A 23485-nucleotide genomic window follows, 5' to 3' on the forward strand; every position below is an offset into this window, starting at 1 on the left:
ACCTGAAGACCTGGTCCACTGAAACAGAGCTGCTAAACACTCTGTCTGAACAACTGGAGAACAATTCCATGCATAGGGCTGAAGTTTAATAAAATATAAATATAGTTGTGACAATAAAATACTTTATGGTCCTTGAAATGGTGCTATATCAGCTAGCTAAACATAGTGCTAAAACCTTCATAGAAATGCTAACGGATTGCTATTCAATTGCTAAATATTTATGTGAAGATAAAGTTCTAGATGCTAACCATTATATAACACTACAGATTAACCACAGTCTGTTGATACAACTGTGGGGAGTAGAGGTGTAAGGATCAGTATTCTAGAGTGTTGTTTTCATTCATTCATTCACTCGGCAAACATTGAGTGTTTTCTCTGTGCCAGAAGGCTAGGGGTGAAAGGACAGGTCTCAGCAAGGCAGGGTTCTTGCCTTCAAGGAACTTCCAGTCTAATAGTGAAGACAAGCAGGTCAATCAAAGAGTGCCTTAAAATGAGATGGACTCTGAACACACATTCTGTGCACAGTGGGTGCACACAGGCTGGGGGCAAAGTAACGTTGAGGACTGAGGAGCGGGCTTCAGAGGTAAGGTGAGGTGCTAGTAGAGATGACTATTGGAAGATGAGTTGGGATTAAAGGCATTCAGGGGAAAGAGCAGAGGAAGGGCAAGCCGTAGACGCAAGGCCATTTTTGGACAACTGCAAGTTTTTCTTGAACAAAATATGAAGTGGGGGTGGGGGAGTCTTTTAAATTTGTGAAGTATTCACAGTTGGTCAAGCTACATAATTACCTGGCTGCCTGCCAAAGAAAGAAAACGAAAACACCTGTGTGTGCATGCTTTTCAGCTGGCTGTAGGATTTAGTCAGCTGGCAAGTGTTTATTGCATGCCCATTATGTCCATATGCAAAAAAAGGCATATGGGGAAGAAAGAGAAGAAGAAAGCAGGCAGAAACTCAAATATTGTGAAAAATGGATTGTTTTGTGTTGAGTGCCAGCTACAGTTGTGGTTTCATCTGACTCACTGTGACCAGCAGACAATGCAGCTATTGTGGTGGTGGCTGGCGCTGCAGTCTCGTGGCGCCCTTGGTGCTCTTGCGCTGCAGGTCTCAGCACCTGTTTGCATAAAGCTGCTTGATTGAATCACAGCTTTGATAGGAATGGTTTTACTTTATCAGCTTAATAAAGAATTGTCATTGCATCAAAAGGCAAACTGGAGATCTTCCTCCTACTGCTGCTGCTGCTGTACTTCTAGCAAAGCAGTGTGGAGACAGAAAGGTGTGATGCTGTTCCTCATTCATCAAGGGTCACAGCTAACACTCCTATCACAGCAGAGAGAGTGACAAGAGAAAAGCATAACAAATTTAGTTAATCAAAGTTTGATGTGACATGGGAGGCTCTCAAAATGAAGATCTAAAGACTCAGGGAAAAATGTCTGATTTTATGCTTAAGTTTGATGAAGAAAGGATGGGCGTGTAGAAATGTGATTGAATAAAAGGATATGAGTTAATAGTAATAAACTGACAGAGAAACCCAGCAAGGCCTGCCCAGATTATTTTGGGCCTCACTGTGTGGCATTTCTTCCTCCTGGGCAGAGGGCAGGACTCCCATGAAATAAGGTTTTCAAGGGAAAAGGGAGAGAGTGACCTTTCTAGGTTTTACGATTTGCTTTGGGGCAGAGTGGTTCTGGTTTCTGTGACCCACCTTGGGGAAAGGAATTCTGCTTTCCATGACTTGCTTCAGGGGAAAATGGGCGAGGGTCAGAAAGACCTTGTTTCTGGCTGAAATCTTACAGCCAGCTGAAAAGCATGCACACACAGGGGTTTTTTTTGTTTGTTTTTGTTTTTTGGCAGGCATCCAGAGGCCTTTCCTATGTTCCTATGTCTAGTTCAAAGTACTCAGCACACCAATGTGCCATACTTTGGGGTATCTTGTTCCGAGCCCCAACAGTAGGAAGAAGACAGGATAGGCATAACCAAACCACCTGTGGGTACCACTTACAAGTCCCCAGGTAGTTTCCACTTCTGTGATGTCCACAGAAAGCCAAGAATTCCCTATGGCACTCTTTGGGAGACCTGGGATGTGAAGGAAGGGCCCCTGTGAAGCAAAGCCATGAGCAAAATGGCCAGGAATGCTCTACTTCATCATTATTAAGGGCAGACTGGCCTCAGGGCTGGGTATTTTTTGGAAAAGCGTTAATTATGAATCCTCATCTTCCTCTGTCCTTCAGCACTGGCCACTTCTCAGTCATGCGGCTGCCCAAACTCTCACCTCTGTGTGTAGACAAACACAAATGCCACCTTCCTGCCAGTGCTTCAACCTACATTCTGATCTCTTGCTTCCTGTTCACTGCCAGATTTCTTAGAAAAAGGTGTCTCTACTTTCCAGCGTCCATAGGATAGCATTTTGTTCTTCTTGTCATCGCTAATCAACACACAGGAAAAACCCACTCCTTATGCCTCTCTTCATTGTTATTCCATGGTAAAATAGCACCAGGAAAACTTCCTATGGTGGAAGTCTTGAGGTATCAAAGCCACAATCTCAGAAGCACTAAGGACTAGCCTTATACGGTGAATTAGAATTCAAAATCCCGAATGGGCAGGCTGAGGATCAAACAGCAGTCCTAAGTATCAGTAGGAGGGGAACGGGGAAAGCTAGTTTGGGGCAGTATCCCTTAAAGCATACAATAGGGAAGATATTAAAATTCAGACGACTGAGACCATAGCTAAATTCTGTAGCGTATAACTCCATGTTGGTAAGCCCTCCACGTGGGACTAGGGTTCTAGAATGATCTTGTGCAAAGTTTTAACCTCTTAAAGGCCAATTGCCCAGAGATAGGAAGGTAGAATAGAAAGATGGATAGCAAGAAACAGATATATGTTATCATATAGAAAATTGAAAAAGGTTTTTATGATTCATATACAAATAATTCTTTAATGTCGCTGCAGAATTATACTCCATGGGTTTCAAGGGGAACGTTGACAAACTGGGATGGCTTCCAGACCCTTTGCACATATTCCCATTTGTCAGTGTGCTATGAGTCCTGGCCCAAGAAACCAGGCAAATGATCTAAGTCCAGAAAGCAGCAGCAGGGATTGGTTGCCTCTTCTGTCAGGAGCTCTTTTCTCCAGACAGAGAAGCCAGCACTTAGCAAACCACTTCAGGCTCTCTAAGGTAGGATAATGGAGCACAAAAGGAAGGGACTCTTGCATCTCAAGGCATCTTTCTCATTGTAGGGACACAGTATTTTCCATCTAATGAAAGAGGAAAACAAGAAAGGAAAAGGAGAAGTACAGGGTGGCAAGGACAATCTTCTGCTATTAAAGCAGTTACAGCATTGATTTCCCTGTGTCCTTAACTCCACAGCCCCAGGTGCCCTCTGTCACACTACACGCCCTTCCCAGGTCCCTCACTCAGTCTGGCCTCCCAAGTGGTCCATTCTCCAAATTCACTTATTTCTCCAATCAGAATGTCAGAGACCAATCATCAATTGCCAAAACACACACACTAATCAACACAGCAAACATAGATAAAATGAACAATGACAAGTGGAGATAAGAATAATACAATATTCTTATCCAAATGTGGAGATTTGACCTAATTCTCCTTGTGGTAGAGGCATTCATTGTTGAGGATTTTAAGATCACATGGGAAAAAGAATATGGAAACCGTGGACATGAATGAACCTATAAGAGAGTACTTTAAAGTCATTTTGCATGCCAAAAAAGTCACATAAAATTAATAAATAATAGGTAATAAAGGTATCACCAGAATGTTAAGTTTTTTGGCCCCATTTTACTTGGAACACAATGAAAAGTCATAACTGTGACCGACGAGGCCTTACTTGAAGTGCCCCCTCTGTACTTATCCAAATTCACTTTAAGCCCTTTCTGTCCTACCTCTCCAGGCTCATGATGTGCCCCACATGTTATATGCTGGCCATCTGACAGTTCCTACAACATAATGAGAACTTTCCTGTTCTAAGGCCTTGGAAATTACTTTCTCCTGGGCCTGAAATACTCTTCCCTCTGCTACTTTTTTGTTTTGTTTTGTTTCTATTTTGACAAGTTGCAAACATATAACAAACATCTGTGTTCCTACCACCAAAAATTTATATATATATATATCAGTGAAACAGAACAAATGTGGTATCAGAGCCATAATCTCAGAAGCACTAAGGACCAGCCTTATACAGTGAATTAGAATTCAAAATCCCAAATGGGCAGGCTGAGCATCAAACACTAGTCCTAAATATCGTAGTAAGGGAAGTGGAAAAGCTAGTTTGGGGCAGTATCCCTTAAAGCATATAATAGGGAAAATATTAAAATTCAGACAACGAGACCATAGCTAAATTCTGTAGCATATAACTCCATGTTGGTATATATGCTATATATATAGCAGTGAAACAGACCAAATATGTATATGTGTGTGTGTATATGTGTGTGTGTGTGTGTGTGTGTGTGTGTGTATTTCTCGCTGTACCCAGGTAAATGCCTGCCATGTAACGGTGCCAAATATTTTGTTTTCTGATTAGCTAGATAAATTGCTGATGTAACTTCAATTTACTAGGTTTTGTTCAAAATGCTTATAAATTTGCTTTATTTCTTGTGGATTATCGCACCTTTATTTGCTCCTCCATCTAAATATTCAGTGCTTTTATTCCCCTTATTTTTGAGGCTGCCAATTCCCATTTCCTACCAGGATCCTGCAGATGGAAAATACTTTGAGCATTTGTGATAGAGTTTTAGATCACCTCACCTTTATTTGACCTGCTTATTTCACTAGAGCTGAATACCATTTTTTTTTTTATTATACTTTAAGTTCTAGGGTACATGTGCACAACGTGCAAGTTTGTTACATGTGTATACATGTGCCCTGTTGGCGTGCTGCACCCACCAACTTGTCATCTACATTAGGCATATCTCCCAGTGCTACCCCTCCCTCCTCCCCACTCCCCACAATAGGCCCCGGTGTGTGATGTTCCCCCTCCTGAGTCCAAGTGATCTCGTTGTTCAATTCCCACCTATGAGTGAGAACACGCAGTGTTTGGTTTTCTGTTCTCCCCCAACGCCAAAAAGGCAGCCTTAGCTCAGCCTATGAAAACTGTGTGCCGAAGCACATTTCTAACATTTGAGTTACACCTCAGTTCTGATTCTTCTCCATCTCTTTTGCTGGCGCTACTTTTCTAAATATTGGCGTTGCCTAGGTCCCAGTCTTGATCCTGCTTCTCCTTTTCCCCTATTCTATCTTCCTAAGTGATCTCACCCATTCCTGTGGCTTTAAATACCAAATGTGTGCCGCTGGTTTCCAAATACATATGTCCAGGCTTGACCTATCTTTAAGCTCCAAATCTGTATACCCAATCCCCTACTTAACATTTTTATCTGAATGTCTCACAGGTAAAATAAATAAACCATTTTACTAAGTCCAAAATGAAATTGTTGATTTTTGCCTCTCCTCTTACCAACACTCACAACCAGGTCTATTCCTAATCTTCCCTATGTCGGTACGTTGCGCTACACAGTATATAGCACAATGCCCTCTACATCTCTCAATGGGTGTTGGCCCCATATAGTACTGTATTGAGTATATGGAATATTGTAAATCTCCCACCCAACTGCTCAAGCCACAGAGCCATCCTGGGTCCTGACCCACTTCTTACCCTCCATCTCCAATTCTTGAACAAGTGTAATAGTTTTTTTTGGTTTTTGTTTTTTTCGTGAGATGGAGTCTTGCTCTGTTGCCCAGGCTGAAGTGCAGTGGCACGATCTCAGCTCACTGCAGCCTCCACCTCCTGGGATCAAGTGATTCTCCTGCCTCAGCCTCCCAAGTAGCTGGGACAACAGGCATGCACCATCATGCCCAGCTAATTTTTGTACTTTTAGTAGAGACGGGGTTTTGCCATGTTGGCTGGTCTTGTCTCGAACACCTGACCTCAGGTGATCCACCCACCTCGGCCTCCCAAAGAGCTGGGATTATAGGCGTGAGCCACCACACCCGGCCTTGAACAAGTGTAGTGCTTTTTAGCTCCAAAATAAGTCTTGGAATCTGCCTACTTATCTCCAGTTCCACTCTTAACACCCGAGTCTAAGCTACCATTATCTCTTGTCCAAACCAAGGCAACAAACTCCTCCCTGCTGCCAGTCTTGCCAGTCTTGCCTTTTGAAGAACTAATCTCTACATTGCAGGGAAGGTGGTCTTTATAAATAAGAAACCGATAGCATCAATGCCCTCTACACCTCTCAATGGGTGTTGGCCCCATTATACTTGAAACACAATGAAAAGTCATCACTGGGACTGACAAGGCCCTACTTAAAGTGCCGCCTCTGTACTTACCCAAATTCATTTTAAGCCCTTTCCGTCCTACCTCTCCAGGCTCGCGATGTGGCCCACATGTCATATGCTGGCCATCTGACAGTTCCTACAACATAATGAGAACTTTCCTGTCCTAAGGCCTTGGAAATTACTTTCTCCTGGGCCTGAAATATTCTTCCCTCTGCTACTTTTTTTGTTTTGTTTTGTTTCTATTTTGAGAAGTTGCAAACATATAACAAACATCTGTGTTCCTACCACCAAAAATCAATAGTTACTAACTTTTTGACATTTTTCCTTGGATTTGAACATTAACAAAAAAACAATATAAAGGTAAAGTCTCCTTGTTCTGCCTGTGTTCCATCCCCCTTTCTCCTTACTCAGAATGAGTAAGGGATATTGTTGGTTCCTTACACTACATACATTTCTTCCTTCCTTCTGTTTAGCAAAAGCTTGACTTTGTTAAGGCATTCACACACTGCCCACTCCCACCTCCACCCTCTGCCCCAACACCCTCGTGTGTTCAGCAGAGCCATTTGCAGCACGATTGTGGCCCAGGGGATAAGAGGGCAAGTTTCCTGGAGGCTGTGTTTCATTTTGACCCAGGCTATCCAGCAGGGAGCCTGTAGCACTTTTAGAGGCTCCTATTCTCTCTCTCCTGCCCTCAAAGATTTGCCTTTAGAGAACGGGGATGGGACCAGAAGAGTCAGGCTCTTTGAATTTCTGATCCACTGCCAAGGCATGAACCAAATGATATTCTTGTTTGTTCGGTCTTCACCATGTGTCAACTTCTTATCTCAACATCGCTGTCTGATCTAAACCAAAAACATCAACATCATAAATAGAAGGCAACTGGACTTCCTACATGTCTCCATGCCTCTCCTCCCAAAAAAGAAAGAAAAATGATTTCTCCTTCTGTATCAAATCATTTTTTGGTTAGTGTATTATTTTATCACAATTGTGTGCGTGTTTAAACTCAGTGCTGTGAAAGACTTCTACAAGGTTAAATCTCCTCCCCAACACAAAATGTTTAAAATCTCAACTGAGAACTGACCTCCCTGTCTCTTCTCTCTGCTTGTAGGTTGTGGCATGTTTACCTTCCTGTCATCTGTCACTGCCGCTGTCAGTGGCCTCCTGGTGGGTTATGAACTTGGGATCATCTCTGGGGCTCTTCTTCAGATCAAAACCTTATTAACCCTGAGCTGCCATGAGCAGGAAATGGTTGTGAGCTCCCTCCTCATTGGAGCCCTCCTCGCCTCACTCACCGGAGGGGTCCTGATAGACAGGTATGGAAGAAGGACCGCAATCATCTTGTCATCCTGCCTGCTTGGACTCGGAAGCTTAGTCTTGATCCTCAGTTTATCCTACACGGTTCTTATAGTGGGACGCATTGCCATAGGGGTCTCCATCTCCCTCTCCTCCATTGCCACTTGTGTTTACATCGCAGAGATTGCTCCTCAACACAGAAGAGGCCTTCTTGTGTCACTGAATGAGCTGATGATTGTCATCGGCATTCTTTCTGCTTATATTTCAAATTACGCATTTGCCAATGTTTTCCATGGCTGGAAGTACATGTTTGGTCTTGTGATTCCCTTGGGAATTTTGCAAGCAATTGCAATGTATTTTCTTCCTCCAAGCCCTCGGTTTCTGGTGATGAAAGGACAAGAGGGAGCTGCTAGCAAGGTTCTTGGAAGGTTAAGAGCACTCTCAGATACAACTGAGGAACTCACTGTGATCAAATCATCCTTGAAAGATGAATATCAGTATAGTTTTTGGGATCTGTTTCGTTCAAAAGACAACATGCGGACCCGAATAATGATAGGACTAACACTGGTATTTTTTGTACAAATCACTGGCCAGCCAAACATATTGTTCTATGCATCAACTGTTTTGAAGTCAGTTGGATTTCAAAGCAATGAGGCAGCAAGCCTTGCCTCCACTGGGGTTGGAGTCGTCAAAGTCATTAGCACCATCCCCGCCACCCTTCTTGTAGACCATGTCGGCAGCAAAACATTCCTCTGCATTGGCTCCTCTGTGATGGCAGCTTCGTTGGTGACCATGGGCATCGTAAATCTCAACATCCACATGAACTTCACCAATATCTGCAGAAGCCACAATTCCATCAACCAGTCCTTGGATGAGTCTGTGATTTATGGACCAGGAAACCTGTCAGCCAGCAACAATACTCTCAGAGACCACTTTAAAGGAATTGCTTCCCATAGCAGAAGCTCACTCATGCCCCTGAGAAATGATGTGGATAAAAGAGGGGAGACGACCTCAGCATCCTTGCTAAATGCTGTATTAAGCCACACTGAATACCAGATAGTCACAGACCCTGGGGACGTCCCAGCTTTTTTGAAATGGCTGTCCTTAGCCAGCTTGCTTGTTTATGTTGCTGCTTTTTCAATTGGTCTAGGACCAAGTAAGTACTTTATTCTTTATTCCTTCCCTCTCTCCCCCATGAATATTAATGTATTGCTTTTGACCAGTCAGAGCATCCTACTGCTATAGCACCTCATGCATATAAGTGCTAGAAGGAAGACAAGGATAACATTGGTCATCTGATGTTCCTTCTAATGCAGATGGTATGCTTGGCTTATATCTGCTTCTGAAAAGCACAGGGCTAGTATTCAACTGAAAGATAAGTTTCCCATTATCTGTCACATGAGGATACTTTAATTCCCATTAATTGAGGATGAACCAGACCTGGAAACATATTTATTGCCCAAGGGAATTACATTGCTTTATGAAAGCAAAATTTGCTTTCGTAAAATGGTGTAACGTTTTCCTCCATATCATCTCTGAGTTTCTTCCTATGTAGAAGAAAAAAATCAAGTGTTTAGATTTTCTTAAAGACACAATAGTGGGTGCATTCCAGTGATAGTAAAGAAGGAGGACATTATGAGTTGAGAAGGAGAATGCATTATTATTATTATTATTTTTGAGTACATCTTATTCAGTAGAGTAGCCTCCCGTGGCACTTTACTCTTGTCCATTAAACAGAAGCATGAAAGTCTAGTTGCTATCATTCAACATAATACAAACAATTTACAAGGACATAGCTATGAGGTTGTTTTATTTTATGTAACTAGTCTGCTCTAATGACAAAGTATAATCACCTCTCTTGGGCAAACTTTTTACAGATGGATTTACTAGAATAGGCTGTTTGTTGCAGTTATCTTGTCTATTAGCCTTACATCTAAAGCCTGAATGTCTCTGTAGGGAGGCTGTGAAGGGTCTTTTGTATACCTCACTAGAAAAAAAAGGAGGACTTAAAAGCTTAAAGGTAGCCTCTATCACCCCACTTCCTACCCCATTCCTCTCTCTCTTTCTCTTTATTCCTCTCCTTCCTTTCTCTTTCTTTCTAAGTCCCTCCCTCTCTATCACAAAGTTGGTTTTGAAACTTGTTGACAAGGATCAAGGAGGCAAACAAATTGACTCAAATAATGGGAAGCATTGGAGGCTTAGGCCAATAAGAAGACATAGGCTGTGCTGAAGAAGGAATTTCGTGGGGAGATGTAGGGCTCTGGTTCCAGGTACTGGACAGGGTTTCTGGAAAGAAGGCCATGTAAGCGGCTTGCTCTAGTCATCCACTGCTAACTCATTAACTATTCATTCAAGCAATATGTATTGAGTGACAATTTTTTTTCATAAACAAGAACTATGCTAAATATTGGGGAAAGGGTAATGAACAAGACAGACACTATCCCTATCTTCAGGGAGATTGTAGGTGAATGGACTGAGTTATACTCTCTGTATCTGCCTCTTTCTGGTCATCAACCAGCAGGTTTGGCCTGCTTAATCTCAATTAATAACTAGACTTGCACATGGCTGATATGGCCTCTCCTGCTCTAACTCTACCTCCTCATTTTTCAGCTTCTAATCCCACTTCTAAGTGCACTCAGTCTCTAGATATTGATTTGTTCAAATTCCAAAGAGAGAGAGAAGGGTTGGGTGAGATCTGATTGACGCTACTCTTTGCTGTGCCAAGTCAGAGATGGAAGTTCAGGCCTAAAGAGCTGTGGCAAGATTGGATCATGGTCCAAGACATGGAAGACCAAGACATGGCCCTTCCTCTGCACTGTGAGTAGACATATTTCCCCCATAAGACTGCTTGGGCAGAAAGAGTAAACATTACAATACCACCAGCCTCTGATGCCTCAGACTTGCTTCTGAACCTTAAATCTGCTTTTTAAGAGCTAACAATGATAATTACCATTAATGAACAGTTTCCTGGAAACAGATTTCTACCATTATTTTGGGATTCAATTATCTTGAGTGTGTACCTATGAGATACTTATATGGCTACTATGAGACTTTAAGCTAATGAAATTTGAGCTAACATCTTATCTATTTACATTTTTATTTTAAGAAACTCTTCAAAGCAGAAGGACAAGATATAGGTGCAATCTTGTACCAGGGAGCAACTTAGATTTGGGTATGAAACTTCTCTATGTTAACAAGTACAATAAGCTTTGCTCATTTGATAAACTTCAGGTGGTAGTTATTGTTTCATTGGTTTCTTCTGCAAGCATCTCTTGTTCTTCTTGTATATTCATCATAAAACTAAAAATATTTCCTTTTTACATCAATTTTCTTGGTCCAATTTTTTGAAATGTCAAGATTAGCTAAGAGTCTAAGAAAAAGCTACAGAAAAAGAAAGGGATACCCTCTTCTTTCTAATTCAGAAAACCTCTCGGGTTGAAAGGGTATATGTCATGGCACATATCATAATATGAGAGACATTGATCTTAGGCCTCCTGAATCAACCTACTCATGGTTAGAGTCTTTTCAATCTCATGCTACCCATTTCTCTTTAGTTTTGGGGTAATTTTGAAAAATGCAGCAACTCTTCCAGTCTCTAACACATCATTTGACACCTTATTGTATTAGAGCAAGAGTTCTCCTTTTCAGAAAACCAAATTTTATTTTTAAAAAAATTACTGGAGGCAGGGCATGGTGGCTCATGCCTGTAATCCCAACACTTTGGGAGGCTGAGGCTGGTGGATTACTTGAAGTCAGGAGTTCAAGACCAGCCTGGCCAACATGGTGAAACCCCGTCTCTACTAAAAATACCAAAAATAGCTAGCATTGTGGCGCACAATTGTAATCCCCGCTACCCAGGAGGCTGAGGCAGGAGAATCTCTTGAATCCGGGAGGCAGAGGTTGCAATGAGCATTGCATTCCAGCCTAGGTGACAGAGTGAGACCCTGTCTCCAAAAAAAGAAAACAAAACAAAACAAAAAAATTCTGGCAACTGTTTGTCTTTCAATAACATTCTATGCTAATTCTTTTAAAATACAGTTTAAGCTTTAGATTCCACTAATATTTATCGACATCTAGTATGTCAAATACTGTGCTAGGCAGTTTTTACATACTTTGGAGTACTTCATTTTACCTTCAAAACAAGCCTGAGAAGAAAGGATATTCACTGCATTTCACAAATGAAGATACTGAGTCTCAGAGAAATTAAGTGACTTGCTGAAATAAATGAAAATATGTTTTATCTTCTGAAATTCAACATTAATCTGAAGTCTAAGACAGATATAGGCAGTCCTGTGTTGGTCTTAAGAGTAAATGTTAGTTTTAGTTCAGTCTTCTTCTTGAAAGTCCACTAGAAGGAAGAATGAATAAAAATAGTGTATCATTGTCCATACATCAGGATACTAATGGATCATTGTGCATTTCTGCAAAATGGAGAAATAGTCTCTCCTTTTTTGAAGCTCTGCTAAGTAAGTGAACATGTACTTTTTATAAGGCTGAGTTATAGGATGAAAGAGAAGAAGGGTAATAACAAGAAGAGCATTTTTGCTGTGCATTTACTTGCATAACTGAATGTATTAAGAAAATGTTGGCCAGGCACAGTGGCTCACACCCGTAATCCCAGCACTTTGGGAGGCTGAGGCCGGCGGATCACGAGGTCAGAAGATCGAGACCATCCTGGCTAACACGATGAAACCCCGTCTCTACTAAAAATACAAAAAATTAGCTGGGCGTGGTGGCGGGCGCCTGTAGTCCCAGCTACTCGGGGGGCTGAGGCAGGAGAATGGCGTGAACCCAGGAGGCGGAGCTTGCAGTGAGTGGAGATCACGCCACTGCGCTCTGGCCTGGGCGACAGAGCGAGACTCTTGTCTCAAAATAATAATAATAATAATAAAATAAAATAAAATAAAATAAAAAAAGAAAATGTTGAATGTAGAATTCAAGCTCAGCAGATGTAACAAGGACCAAAATAACAATGGCTTAAACAAGTGAGAAGTTTCTTTCTCTCTTACTTAATAGCTGGAGTTGGGTAGTTCTGGGGGTTGTGGAGGTGCCCAAGGTCAGACATCTGAAGTCTGTAGTTTTTCTGTACATTATTTAATCCTGGTTTCTAGTCTATCATGATGGCCATTTATATAAGATGCATTTAAAAATCTCATGCATATTAATATGCATTTAAAAATCTCATCATCATTTACTAAGAGCTAATGGTCCCTTGGGAATAAGTGAAAATGCACAAGTGCAGTCAACTAAAGAGAGATGGGGTATAGTAGGGCCTGGGTAATCTGTAGACAGCCTGAGCAACTGCAGCAGGGAATTAGAACCACTGCGAGTGATAACGATAAGAAATTTCCTATAGGGATTCGGCATCACACAATTGTAGGAGAAGCTGAGAACACAAAGGTCTAGAAGGGGACAATTGGGGAAGAGGGAAAAATTTATTAATCAAGGCACAGAGGGAAGCTGGTGAAGAAGCATGTGGAAGTCTGCGGTCTTGGCATCTGGTGGTGGCCTTCTGAAGCTTCTGCTTGACAGCAGGGCAGGCCGGAGGAAAAGCTGGACTCAAAGTAGAGAGAAGCAGAGACGACTCACTGAATCCGGTAGACAAACTGGAATCCATGCGAGGAAACTGCAGCACGCGCATCTTTCGCCACATCACTCCAGTGAGGCCGGCGACCTGCAGAAAAACTGCTGCCTTCTCCCAGAGCCCGGTCTAGTGCTTGGAGAAGTTATAGGAGGAGAGCTGGCCAAACCCAAAGGGCCCGCACTCCACCCAGGGGAACCAGTGATCGGCAGCGGGGTGTAGGAGCTGCGGTGGTGGCTAGGGCCCGGCACCAACGCCTCCAGCACAGCACTGTGGGGTCACTTTGGCCTTCCAAATCATGCAAATTTCTCTTCTTTCCAACCCTCGTCCAGAGCTACCCAGGGAAGAGAATTCTGGGAAATGTCCTTCTAGCTTAGCTAAGCAACACAGCACAAAATCACCACAGTAACAGACTCTGGCCTAAGAGAGAATACATGTGACTACGGGGGAAAAAAATTTCAAAAAGTCAAGGGCCCTAAATTCAGTCCATTGCTGTGATAGACTTTAAAAATCAAAATGTTAGTTATTCAAATATACGACTAGCTTCCATTCCATCTAAAACAAGAGGTGAGGTCATTTCATTAAGGTCTCCTGGCCTTCTGTTTCTTTAGCTATAAAACTGAAAAACACATTTGCTAATGCATTGTAAAGGCTTTCATGCTTGTTTTCTCAGGAACGTTAATTATCTCCCTTGAGCTGATGACTCTCCCTTATCTCCGGTTCCATCGTCTCACATGACTTCTGGTTCCTTTTTTCCCAATGAGTACTAAACTTTTCCCCCTGGAAGCTTCACTGTCAGCCAAACACAACACCCCCAAAACTGAATTCCTTTTCCTTTTATACCAGGATTCTTTACCACTTCCATTCCCTTTCCAGAGGGCAGTCACTCTTCCTGCCACTCGGAGTGATGCTCTGGGGCTTTTCCTCAGTTCAGTCAATCATCACAATGGCTCTTGCTTTTATGGTTTCCTTCCTATTTCTGCCATCCTGTGCTACCTCTTATCATCTCATTGTCAGATTACTGGGATACCCTTCCAGAAGTCTTTGTCTATTCCAGGCCCTTCTCACACCCATCCATCCTCCAGACCACTGTCAGCCTAAAATGAGTGACCAACTCTCCAAAGCAAAGAGTTTAATAGGGAGTAGCAGGGGTGTTGCAAACCTGTGATATGCATGCTGTGATGGTTCATAGACATATCTGGGGATTAGGGCAAAGGGGAGCTTTTAAAGACAAAAAGAATTCCACATAGACTGTAACCAAAGGTTACAAAGGCCAAAGGTAACAGGGGTTTGTTATAGGAGTTGGCATTAGCCAACTTATTGGTTGGTTGAGACAGACTTGCTAGGCAAGTGTCTTTGTGAAAACAGATTATTTGGAATACTGCAGTCTTGAGGGATTTCCTTGCAATAAGTCCTGTTACAGGAAAACCGTGTAGTACCTGCAGAAATCTCTCATGATAAGAGCTCCTTCTTTCTTGCCCTCCTGACTCCGTTTTGTTTGTGTTTTGACATAAGTGACTCCATTTTGGTACTGGCAACTTTCACATCAGTATTCCTTAAATACTATTTTCCTCATGTCATCAATGTTTACAAATCTTCAAAGATTTCCTCCTTTCTTCCATGACATACAGGTCAAATGCCTTTCAAGATGAAAAGGAGATTAGAAATGATCTGGCGCAACATTTTTCTTTTCTTTTCTTTTCTTCTTCTTCTTTTTTTTTTTTTTTTTGGAGATGGAGTTTTGCTCTTGTCGCCTAAGCTGGAGTGCAATAGTGTGATCTCGGCTCACTGTATCCTCCGCCTCCCGGGTTCAAGAGATTCTCCTGCCTCAGCCTCCCAAGTAGCTGGTATTACAGGTACCTGCCACAATGCCTGGCTAATTTTTGTATTTTTAGTAGAGTCGGGGTTTCACGGTGTTGGCCAGGCTGGTCTGGAACTCCTGACCTCAAGTGATCTATCCACCTCAGCCTCCCAAAGTGCTAGGATTACAGGCATGAGCCATTTAATAGAAAATAAATAAAAGAAAGTCTGGGAGATTGAGGACACACAGATTTGGGACTAGAACCTTAGGTACCTGAAAGCTAATCTATGTTCTTTTTTTTTTTTTTTTTTTTTTTTGAGACAGAGTTTACGTTCTGTAAGCCCAGGCTGGAGTGCAGTGAGCCGGATCTCCAGCTCACTGGCTCCAGCCTCCTGGGATTCACGCCATTCTCCTGCCTCAGCCTCTGGAGCAGCTGGGACTACAGGCGCCCACCACCTCGCCCGGCTAGTTTTTGTATTTTTTTTTTTTTTTTTTAGTAGAGACGGGGTTTCACTGTGTTAGCCAGGATGGTCTCGATCTCCTGACCTCGTGTTCCGCCCATCTCGGCCTCCCAAAGTGCTGGGATTACAGGCTTGAGCCACCGCGCCCGGCCTAATCTATGTTCTTTCTGCTTTTATATCACCTATGTTTCAGGCAAAACCTCTGGTTTTTCAAGACCCTCCATTATCTCACCCAGCTCTATTAGGGCGTCTGCACTACCATAGGGCCACGATTTACTTGTAGTCTAAGTTTTGTGCTCCAGGGTCACCAGAGACTCCACGTAACAGAAAAGTGAATGACGCCTCCTGGGACTGTGCAATGAGGCAATACTTTGTCAGTGTGGGTTTATTCCCCACTGCTCCACACCCAAGTCAATACACACAAAGCACTTGTTGCGGCCTCTTCCTTCCCCCTCTCCTCTATCCAGATCCTTCCTCTTTTTGAAGTTTAATGGAAGCTTTATCTCCTCTTTGAATCCACTCCATTTTTTAGAGGTCTTTATTTATATGAACTACTACTAGTGTGTTTCTAGAGTAATTCGGTTCTGGGCTACAGAGGGTGTAAATTTAAAATCAGAAAACCTCTGTTCTAATCCCAGCTCTTCTACTTACTGGTGGTGGGACCTTTATGTGATTTTTCTTCTCTGAGCTATTTCTAATCTATGAAATGGGCATAGTAATATCTGTCCTATCTCCTAGAGTACAGGTGCACATCAGATGATCTAATGTATGCGAGAGTGCTTTAGACGCTATAAAGTATGAGAGTATGATATAATGTAAGTTACAACGTGAGAACACATCTTAGTTCTTAGCAATAGTGTATTACTTCTGTATGTTTATTTTGGTTTATTAACCAGAATGTAGTTACGGACTGTAAGCATTTTGAAGGAAGAAACATCTCACATATTTTCTTTCTGTCCCTGTAAGTGAGCGCTGCATGAGTCTGTTTAAAAATCATGCTGGTTTATTTACCTTTGTGTTTTTAAGAGAGAATGAGGAAAAGGACTTAAAAATACGATGCAGACATAGGAAAGATCTCAAACTGGGCTTCTTTACTTGTGTAAAGATCTGGCTAGTGGGCAGGCTAGGAACTAAGTAAGCTAGAAATACTAGGATGCCAAAAAAACTTCTGTTCCTGCCAGATACCATCACGAGGCTTTTTGCAGAACAATCCATCACTTGGACATGATTTTAAAAAAATCTCTTTCTGATTTTGGCTGTAAGAAAAGATGCAGGAGATTTAGTAGTGTTAAGAAACAATTGGTGGGATATATTTAGGCATTTCTTTGTTAAGGCATAAATACTTATTTGAGAATTTTGGACACAATATCTAACAGTTGTTGTGGATGCTTTTTGGATCCTCTGCTTTTTGCTACAACATGGAGAAGAGGAGCTTCAGAGAACTACTTAGACCAAAAGCAATGCCAGCAAGATGGAGAATCTCAAGGTTGAAGGAAGTTTGGATCTAGGAAAAGGAAATACTTCTTACATCTCATGGACTGTCCAATTTACAATTGCAGGTGCAAGGACTGGCCTGGGTAATCACATGTGAGGCTTGGAGTCATGCTGTCAGAGGCAGGAATCCAAATCACACCTTCTAAAGAGAACAGTCATTTCACATTCTTATCCTGAGGCTATGAATTCCCCTCGTGTTTTTAAAAGAGACCCAAATAATTCTCCATTTTTTTTCTTGCCAAGAGTCAATCCTTTATGTCCATATTCACATTTTAGTTTCTTTTTCTTTTCTAAAGAAAATATACCATAGTAATTTCATTTCAACCCCCTAATTGTATTCTAGGGCATTGGTATAAACTATATAAACTAGTTGGAGCTTAAAGAAGATTTTTATTAGGAACAAGCTTTTCATACCAGATCATGAATGCATTACCAAACTTATTAACCTGATGCGATTAGTGCTCAGGTATTTAGAGAGTTTATTGCTTGTAATACAAACAAATCCTTTGTGTAAATAGAGGTATGAAGGGAAAAGTACTTGCTGTTCTAAAGTAATATTGAAAGCAAGATTAAACCATCCTTATTAGACCTTCTTAAATATGGACTGGCTTGGAACAACATTCCTTAATTATGTTAGATCACAGCATGATTTTCTTCTGCCAGGAAAGTGTTTCTATTCTTAGGTTAAAGCGGATGTCCTACATCATTTTACTTTCTGGTCCCCTGTTCCCCTAACTGCAAAATAATGGGGTTGCCCCAGAATTTAGAATTCAGGAGGGAGTACTCATGTAATCCTATGTACTTTTTTTTTTTTTTTTTTTTGAGATGGAATCACTCTGTTGTCCAGGCTGGAGTCCGGTGGCTCGATCTTGGCTCACTGCAACCTCCGCCTCCCGAGTTCAAGTGATTCTCCTGCCTCAGCCTCCCAAGTAGCTGGGATTACAGTTGTGCACCACCACCATGCTTGGTTAATTTTTGTAGTTTTAGTAGAGATGGGGTTTTACCATATCGGCCAGGCTGGTCTTGAACACCTGACCTCAAGTGATCCACTTGCCTTGGCCTCCCAAAGTGCTGGGATTATATAGCCATTGCACCCAACATCTTATGTAATTTTAGAATGCATTTAAAATATTATTCTAAGAAGAGGTCCATAGGCTTCACCAGCCTACCGAAGAGGTTCATGGCCCCAGAGAGGCTAAGAGCCACTCCCTTCCATTTTTCTGTAGCTAACATTAAAACTCTTACATCAAATAAAATCAGGATACATACTTATTAAGCACTCTGTTGTCCATATCTTATCTTTCACTTCAAATATGTTCAAAATCTTACCTCAACTCTCCACTGTTTCTGGGGTGCTCTTGATAATCACTTTAGTTCCCTTTAATAACAGAATTTTTCTGACATGGTTCTTTCACAACATAGAATCACAAATTCTTGACATTGTGAAGACACAGAACAATGCGAAGATTTTTGTATTCATGCTTCACAAGTCAAGTCAAGATGAGCCAAAACCCAAGGCATAATGTTATTATTTCATGAGTTCATGTGAGGTGATACTTGTGTAGAAACCCAGCCCTCCTTAAAATAGCCACTGTAACTCAGAAAAATATGTGTGACTTTTTTAAATGATAATTATTAGGGCTTTTTATCCAAAAATTCATATGCCCATAAATTAATTAATTGACCTCTTCTTTCATCTCATGATGAATAATTTTTCACGGTGAGCAGATGGAAAGCATTCTTCCCAAGGTCACATATGAAGTTAGGTAATAAAGCTGTGACTGTCATCCTTCAGCTACTTTTGTATTCACATATTCAAGTGACAGATGACACCAAATAATCTCCCCTGATCTCTTCTACCAACTCTGAGGACTCAAATGGGCAGAAATTGCAGCAAGAAAACATCTTAGAGTGAGCAGAAAGAAAAGATAGAGAGAGAAGTGGTAGGGATTCATTGATTCACTCACACATCCAGCACATGTGTCTTGCCCACCCACGACATGGCAGGCACAGTACCAGGTGCTGGAGATCCTTATCTTATCTTCACGAGCTAGTGATGGGGACAGGCAAAAAGAAAAAAAAATGAACACACCTATGATACAGTTTCAGGAGACAGAAGTGTTAAAATTTAGGTGGAGGTAAGAGTGATAAAGAAAAATACAAGAGGGTAAGTGAAAGGGCATGCTTGGAGGAGGGTTATTTCCAATATGATAGTGACAGAAGGCGTTTCTGAGGTGGTAACATTTGGACCAAGGTTTGATGAAGAAAGCAGTGTGACAATCTCGGAGGAGGGGGTCTTGAAGCAGGGCTAATAGCAGGTCAGATGGCTTTGAGGACATGAGCTTGAAGGGTGAGAAGAGCTGCAAGAAAGCCATCATGTTTGAATTTGGACCAGACTTTGCCATTGGACTGCCTGGCCTTGAATCTGGCACCACCGTGTAGGACTTAGGGCAAGTCTGTTGCTCTCTCTAGCTTTCAGTTTTCTTATCTGGAAAACAGGGCAGTTGTATTCACTTGATGGCCTAATTGTGGAGTTAAATGAAGGAATCTGTATAACGTGCCCCTAGTTCAGTGCATGGTGTGTGGCATGGACTTCATACACTTAGTCATTAATGTTATTAAATGTCTGGCTGTGGTCTAGACATGAGGTGAACAGTTCTGATAATGCCAGCACTGACTTCAACAGGCATTTTGCTTAAGTCACTCTGGGACACAGAGGAAGTGCTTCAAGCCCTTTATTGATTTACGATGTTGTGGTCTTCTTTCCCTCCCTCTACACATAAATCCAGCTGAGTCAGGACCACAGAGACCAGATTGTGGCTTTGAGAAGTCTAGTTCAATCCTAGGTCACCTGCAGTCCAGAGGGCTTCCTAGGAAACCAGACAGGTTTTACAGAAAATCATGAAGCTTTGGTAAAAGAAGAGGAAAAGTGAGATACAGGCTGAGAAACAGACAAATGTCCATTCTTCTTTTTTTTTTTTTTTTTTTTTTGGAGACAGAGTCTCGCTCTGTCGCCCAGGCTGGAGTGCAGTGGCACGATCTCGGCTCACTGCAAGCTCTGCCTTCCAGGTTCACGCTGTTCTGCCTCAGCCTCCCGAGTAGCAGGGACTACAGGCGCCCATCACCACACCCAGCTCATTTTTTGTATTTTTAGTAGAGACGGGGTTTCATCATGTTAGCCAGGATGGTCTCGGTTTCCTGACTTCATGATCTGCCTGCCTCGGCCTCCCAAAGTGCTGGGATTACAGGCGTAAGCCACCGCACCCGGCCTAAATGTCCACTCTTCTAAGTTGGTGCAAAGAATTTAGACTATATGTCCTGTGCAAACATCAACTCTGCCCTGTTCACATTGGCTTCTCTAGGCCTAACATGGCACCCGGCCCACAACTGGGGATCAATAAATATTTGTTGGATGAATAAAAAAATTCTTACTAGAACTCTTTCAGCTTCCATAATTAAGGCAGAGCTCCCTAGTCTGGGGCTGGATATCCTGATCTCCTCTGGTATGACTCTGACCTAATATCCAGGGAATGAGAGGTGAATATGGCTTGTGTGGAACCTCACACACATTTGGCCAAAAATTATTTCTGAGTAAAGCTACTAAATTGAGGATGCAAGGCCATCTCCAATATTTGGTGACTGAAGAAGTTTCATGTTTTAGATTCACTAAAATGAAGACCATTTTAAAAAATGTACAGTGTTAGACAAAATTTATTTTAAGTTTTTCCATGTTTTTCTCCAAATATGAGACCCAGCTTCCTCTGACAAAAAGATTGAGAAGAGCCCATCCCAGGTAGGATAATTATTCCTACCTTGGTTTCATGTAATTGAATGTTTTTAAACTTGACTCTTTACCAAAAAGATTGGAGGAAATTCCTTCATGGTTCTCCTAAGAGAAATATGTGACAATCTAAAGCTGGAATCTGGGAGGGAAGTGTTTTTGCTTACCTAATTAAACATTAGAGTTTATAGAAATATTTCAATGGATCATCTCAGCCTGAAGAATCACATTAAATCTCTCAGATGTGAATGGGCAATCTAAAGTTGATAACAGTACTCAAAGATCTTTGTAGAAAAATCATACCATAGCCACAAGTAATCAAGCTGTCAATAAGTGTAAGGGGCTGAGATTTTACCCCACTTGCAAGCTAACAAGTTAGCCTGTCACAGTTTAATGATGTTGACAAAAAACACAAGAGTCCTTGGTCAGAGACAAAGGGTAGTTTATTATCCATAGCAAAGCAATAGCCAGAATATCAACACTTGCCCAGGTTCTCCAAGCCGCAATACAGATTAACGTGAAGGGGGTCAGATGACACCTGCATATATTTTCTTTTTTGAGGGAACACCCCAGCCTAGCAAACCCACATTTTTTATAATAGAGACTAAGTCATCCTGATGTCTTCCCCAGAGGGAGACATTTTATTTATTTATTTATTTTTATTCTTTGTAATTTTTTCTTGGAGATGTTATCTTTAGCGGACAGTCAACAAACTTGCCGTTTGTTCCAGAGGGTGACACTATCTCTATCTCCAAGACTATTTATTATGCAGCCTACAACAAGGCTATTATACAAACAGCCTTGGAAAGACAGCTTAGAGCTGTCAGTGCCTTTTCCCACAAGACATGAAGAAATGTGAGAGACCCATGGAGAACTGGCTCCCAACCCAAACATACTAAAACTCAGATGTCTTTCTTTCTATTCGAAACAACAAACTAGAATTTTGAAAAACTCAAAGACCATAGAGCCTAACTTTTTGTTCTGTTTGGTTTTATGGAGCGGAACCAGCCTATTGGAGGGTGGGTATCAATGTTGGAAGCATGAGTCATCTGCCATAAAATTTAAACTTAGATTTAAACAAATAACTCTGGCTCTTAAAAAAAATTTGTTCATGTGATATTTGCACAGCTAAAGATTATGACAGTTCCAAGGATGTGGAGCAGCAGGTTCTAATTTGGAAGTTTACTTAGTGGCTTCATTTCAAGACCTACTGGGTTTCAGGCAAAGAGGCTGACATTGCAGAAGCACAGGTGTTTCAAAAAAGATTCTGGTATTCTTCAGATTTTCTCCAAGGCTCCAGGTCCTAATATGCAGAACCACCACAGTCAAAGGCTTTTTTCCTGCTAATCTGGCTCTTCCACCATTCTTATGGGATAATTACATATCTTTAGAGAAAAGGCAATTTCAGACACTGTTATTTTTTGAACAAGAGAGGATTATTTATTTTTTAAATATATATTTATTTCCAACTTTTATTTTAAGTTCAGGGGTACACATGCAGAATGTGGAGGTTTGTTGCAATAGGTAAATGTGTGCCATGGTGGTTTGCTGCACAGATCATCCCATCACCTAGGTATTAAGCCCAGCATCCATTTGCTATTCTTCCTGATGCTCTCCCTCCCCCCACACACTCCTTCGACAGGCCCCAGTATGTGTGTTGGTCCCCACCACCCACATGTGTCCAACAGTGTAAAAGTGTTAACAGGAGAGTTTTATTATTAAATGCAGCCATTATACAGTAATAGTCACGTAATGAGTTTACGTTGTGCATCTACCTTTAAGATCTTTCAAATCTTATTTTTCCCTTTAAATCTTAAGTTTCAGTTATCACCAATATTTACACAAACACTGTTCATTTTTCTCAACTAATTAAGTCAAAGGTCATTTAGAGTGACTGGAATGGTGAATTATTATATGGAAAATGGCATCCATGTGGTTTTGCACTAACTTTGCATCCAAACAACCAGGAAAAACTTAAAGAAATATGTGCACTTAGCTAATTAAATCCTGTTTTTCCTTTTGGAGTTAGATGATGCAGCAGTAATACCTAATAGAACCAAAGAGTTTAAAACTACATTTTTGTAGCATAAGCACAGCTAGAATTATGGCAAAATGACACCATCAATCCTGTCACCATGGGCAACTGCTCACATGATACATCGGTGTTTAACTTACCTCTCAGTTTAATACTCTAATTATAGTTCTATGACCTTGAAAATGATAAATATTGGACTGTAAAAGATGTTAAAGTGTCAGGCTAAGGTTTTAATACTATCTTAATAAACACAAGTATTCATGTGTTACTTTACTGTTTTCCATGACTCAATGTTAAGAATTTTTCAAGGATAATTTGCAACACTTGAAACTATAATACTATCCTAATTAAAGTATCAATAATGAAAAATGTACATCAAATATTATCTCCGAAGCCATGACATTTAAGTTATAGTTCAAACTAGAAAAGACTAATTTCTTGCAGCGCCTTCCCTTTTGGCTTGGCATTTTGAACTATTAGTTCAATGGTCTTCAAACTGGAGTATGCATGCTCCAGGGTAGGGGTTCCCAACTCCTGGACCATGGACTGGACCGGTACAGGTCTGTGGCCTGTTAGAGACCCAGCTGCACAGCAGGAGGTGAGCTGTGGGTGAGCAAGTGAAGCTGAGCTCTACCTCCTGTCAAACCAGCTGCAGCATTAGGGTCTCATAGGAGGGCAAACCCTAGTGTGAACTGCCCGTGTGAGGGATGTGGGTTGCATGCTCCTTATGAGAATCTAATGATAAATGTCATGTACTTG

General features: G+C 41.5%; 1 protein-coding gene across 3 annotated transcripts in view; it reads left to right on the forward strand.

The window, feature by feature from the left end:
• Positions 1–23485, forward strand: part of SLC2A12 (solute carrier family 2 member 12) — a 66506-nt gene that overhangs the window by 15663 nt on the left and 27358 nt on the right. The window contains exons 2-3 of one of the 3 annotated variants that reach the window (XR_001902151.3): positions 7389–8729; positions 10184–10390. Coding sequence is in view for 2 of the 3 variants with exons in the window: in XM_017958318.3 (XP_017813807.2) it covers positions 7389–8729; positions 10184–10272 (1430 nt within the window). In the remaining variant the exon portion in view is untranslated. Of the gene's footprint in view, positions 1–7388; positions 8730–10183; positions 10891–23485 lie in introns of those variants that run through there. The other 2 variants (XM_017958318.3, XM_003898158.5) reach the window with 2 other exon arrangements.

Source organism: Papio anubis, chromosome 6, assembly GCF_008728515.1.
Source record: "Papio anubis isolate 15944 chromosome 6, Panubis1.0, whole genome shotgun sequence".
Classification (NCBI taxonomy): Eukaryota; Metazoa; Chordata; class Mammalia; order Primates; family Cercopithecidae; genus Papio; species Papio anubis.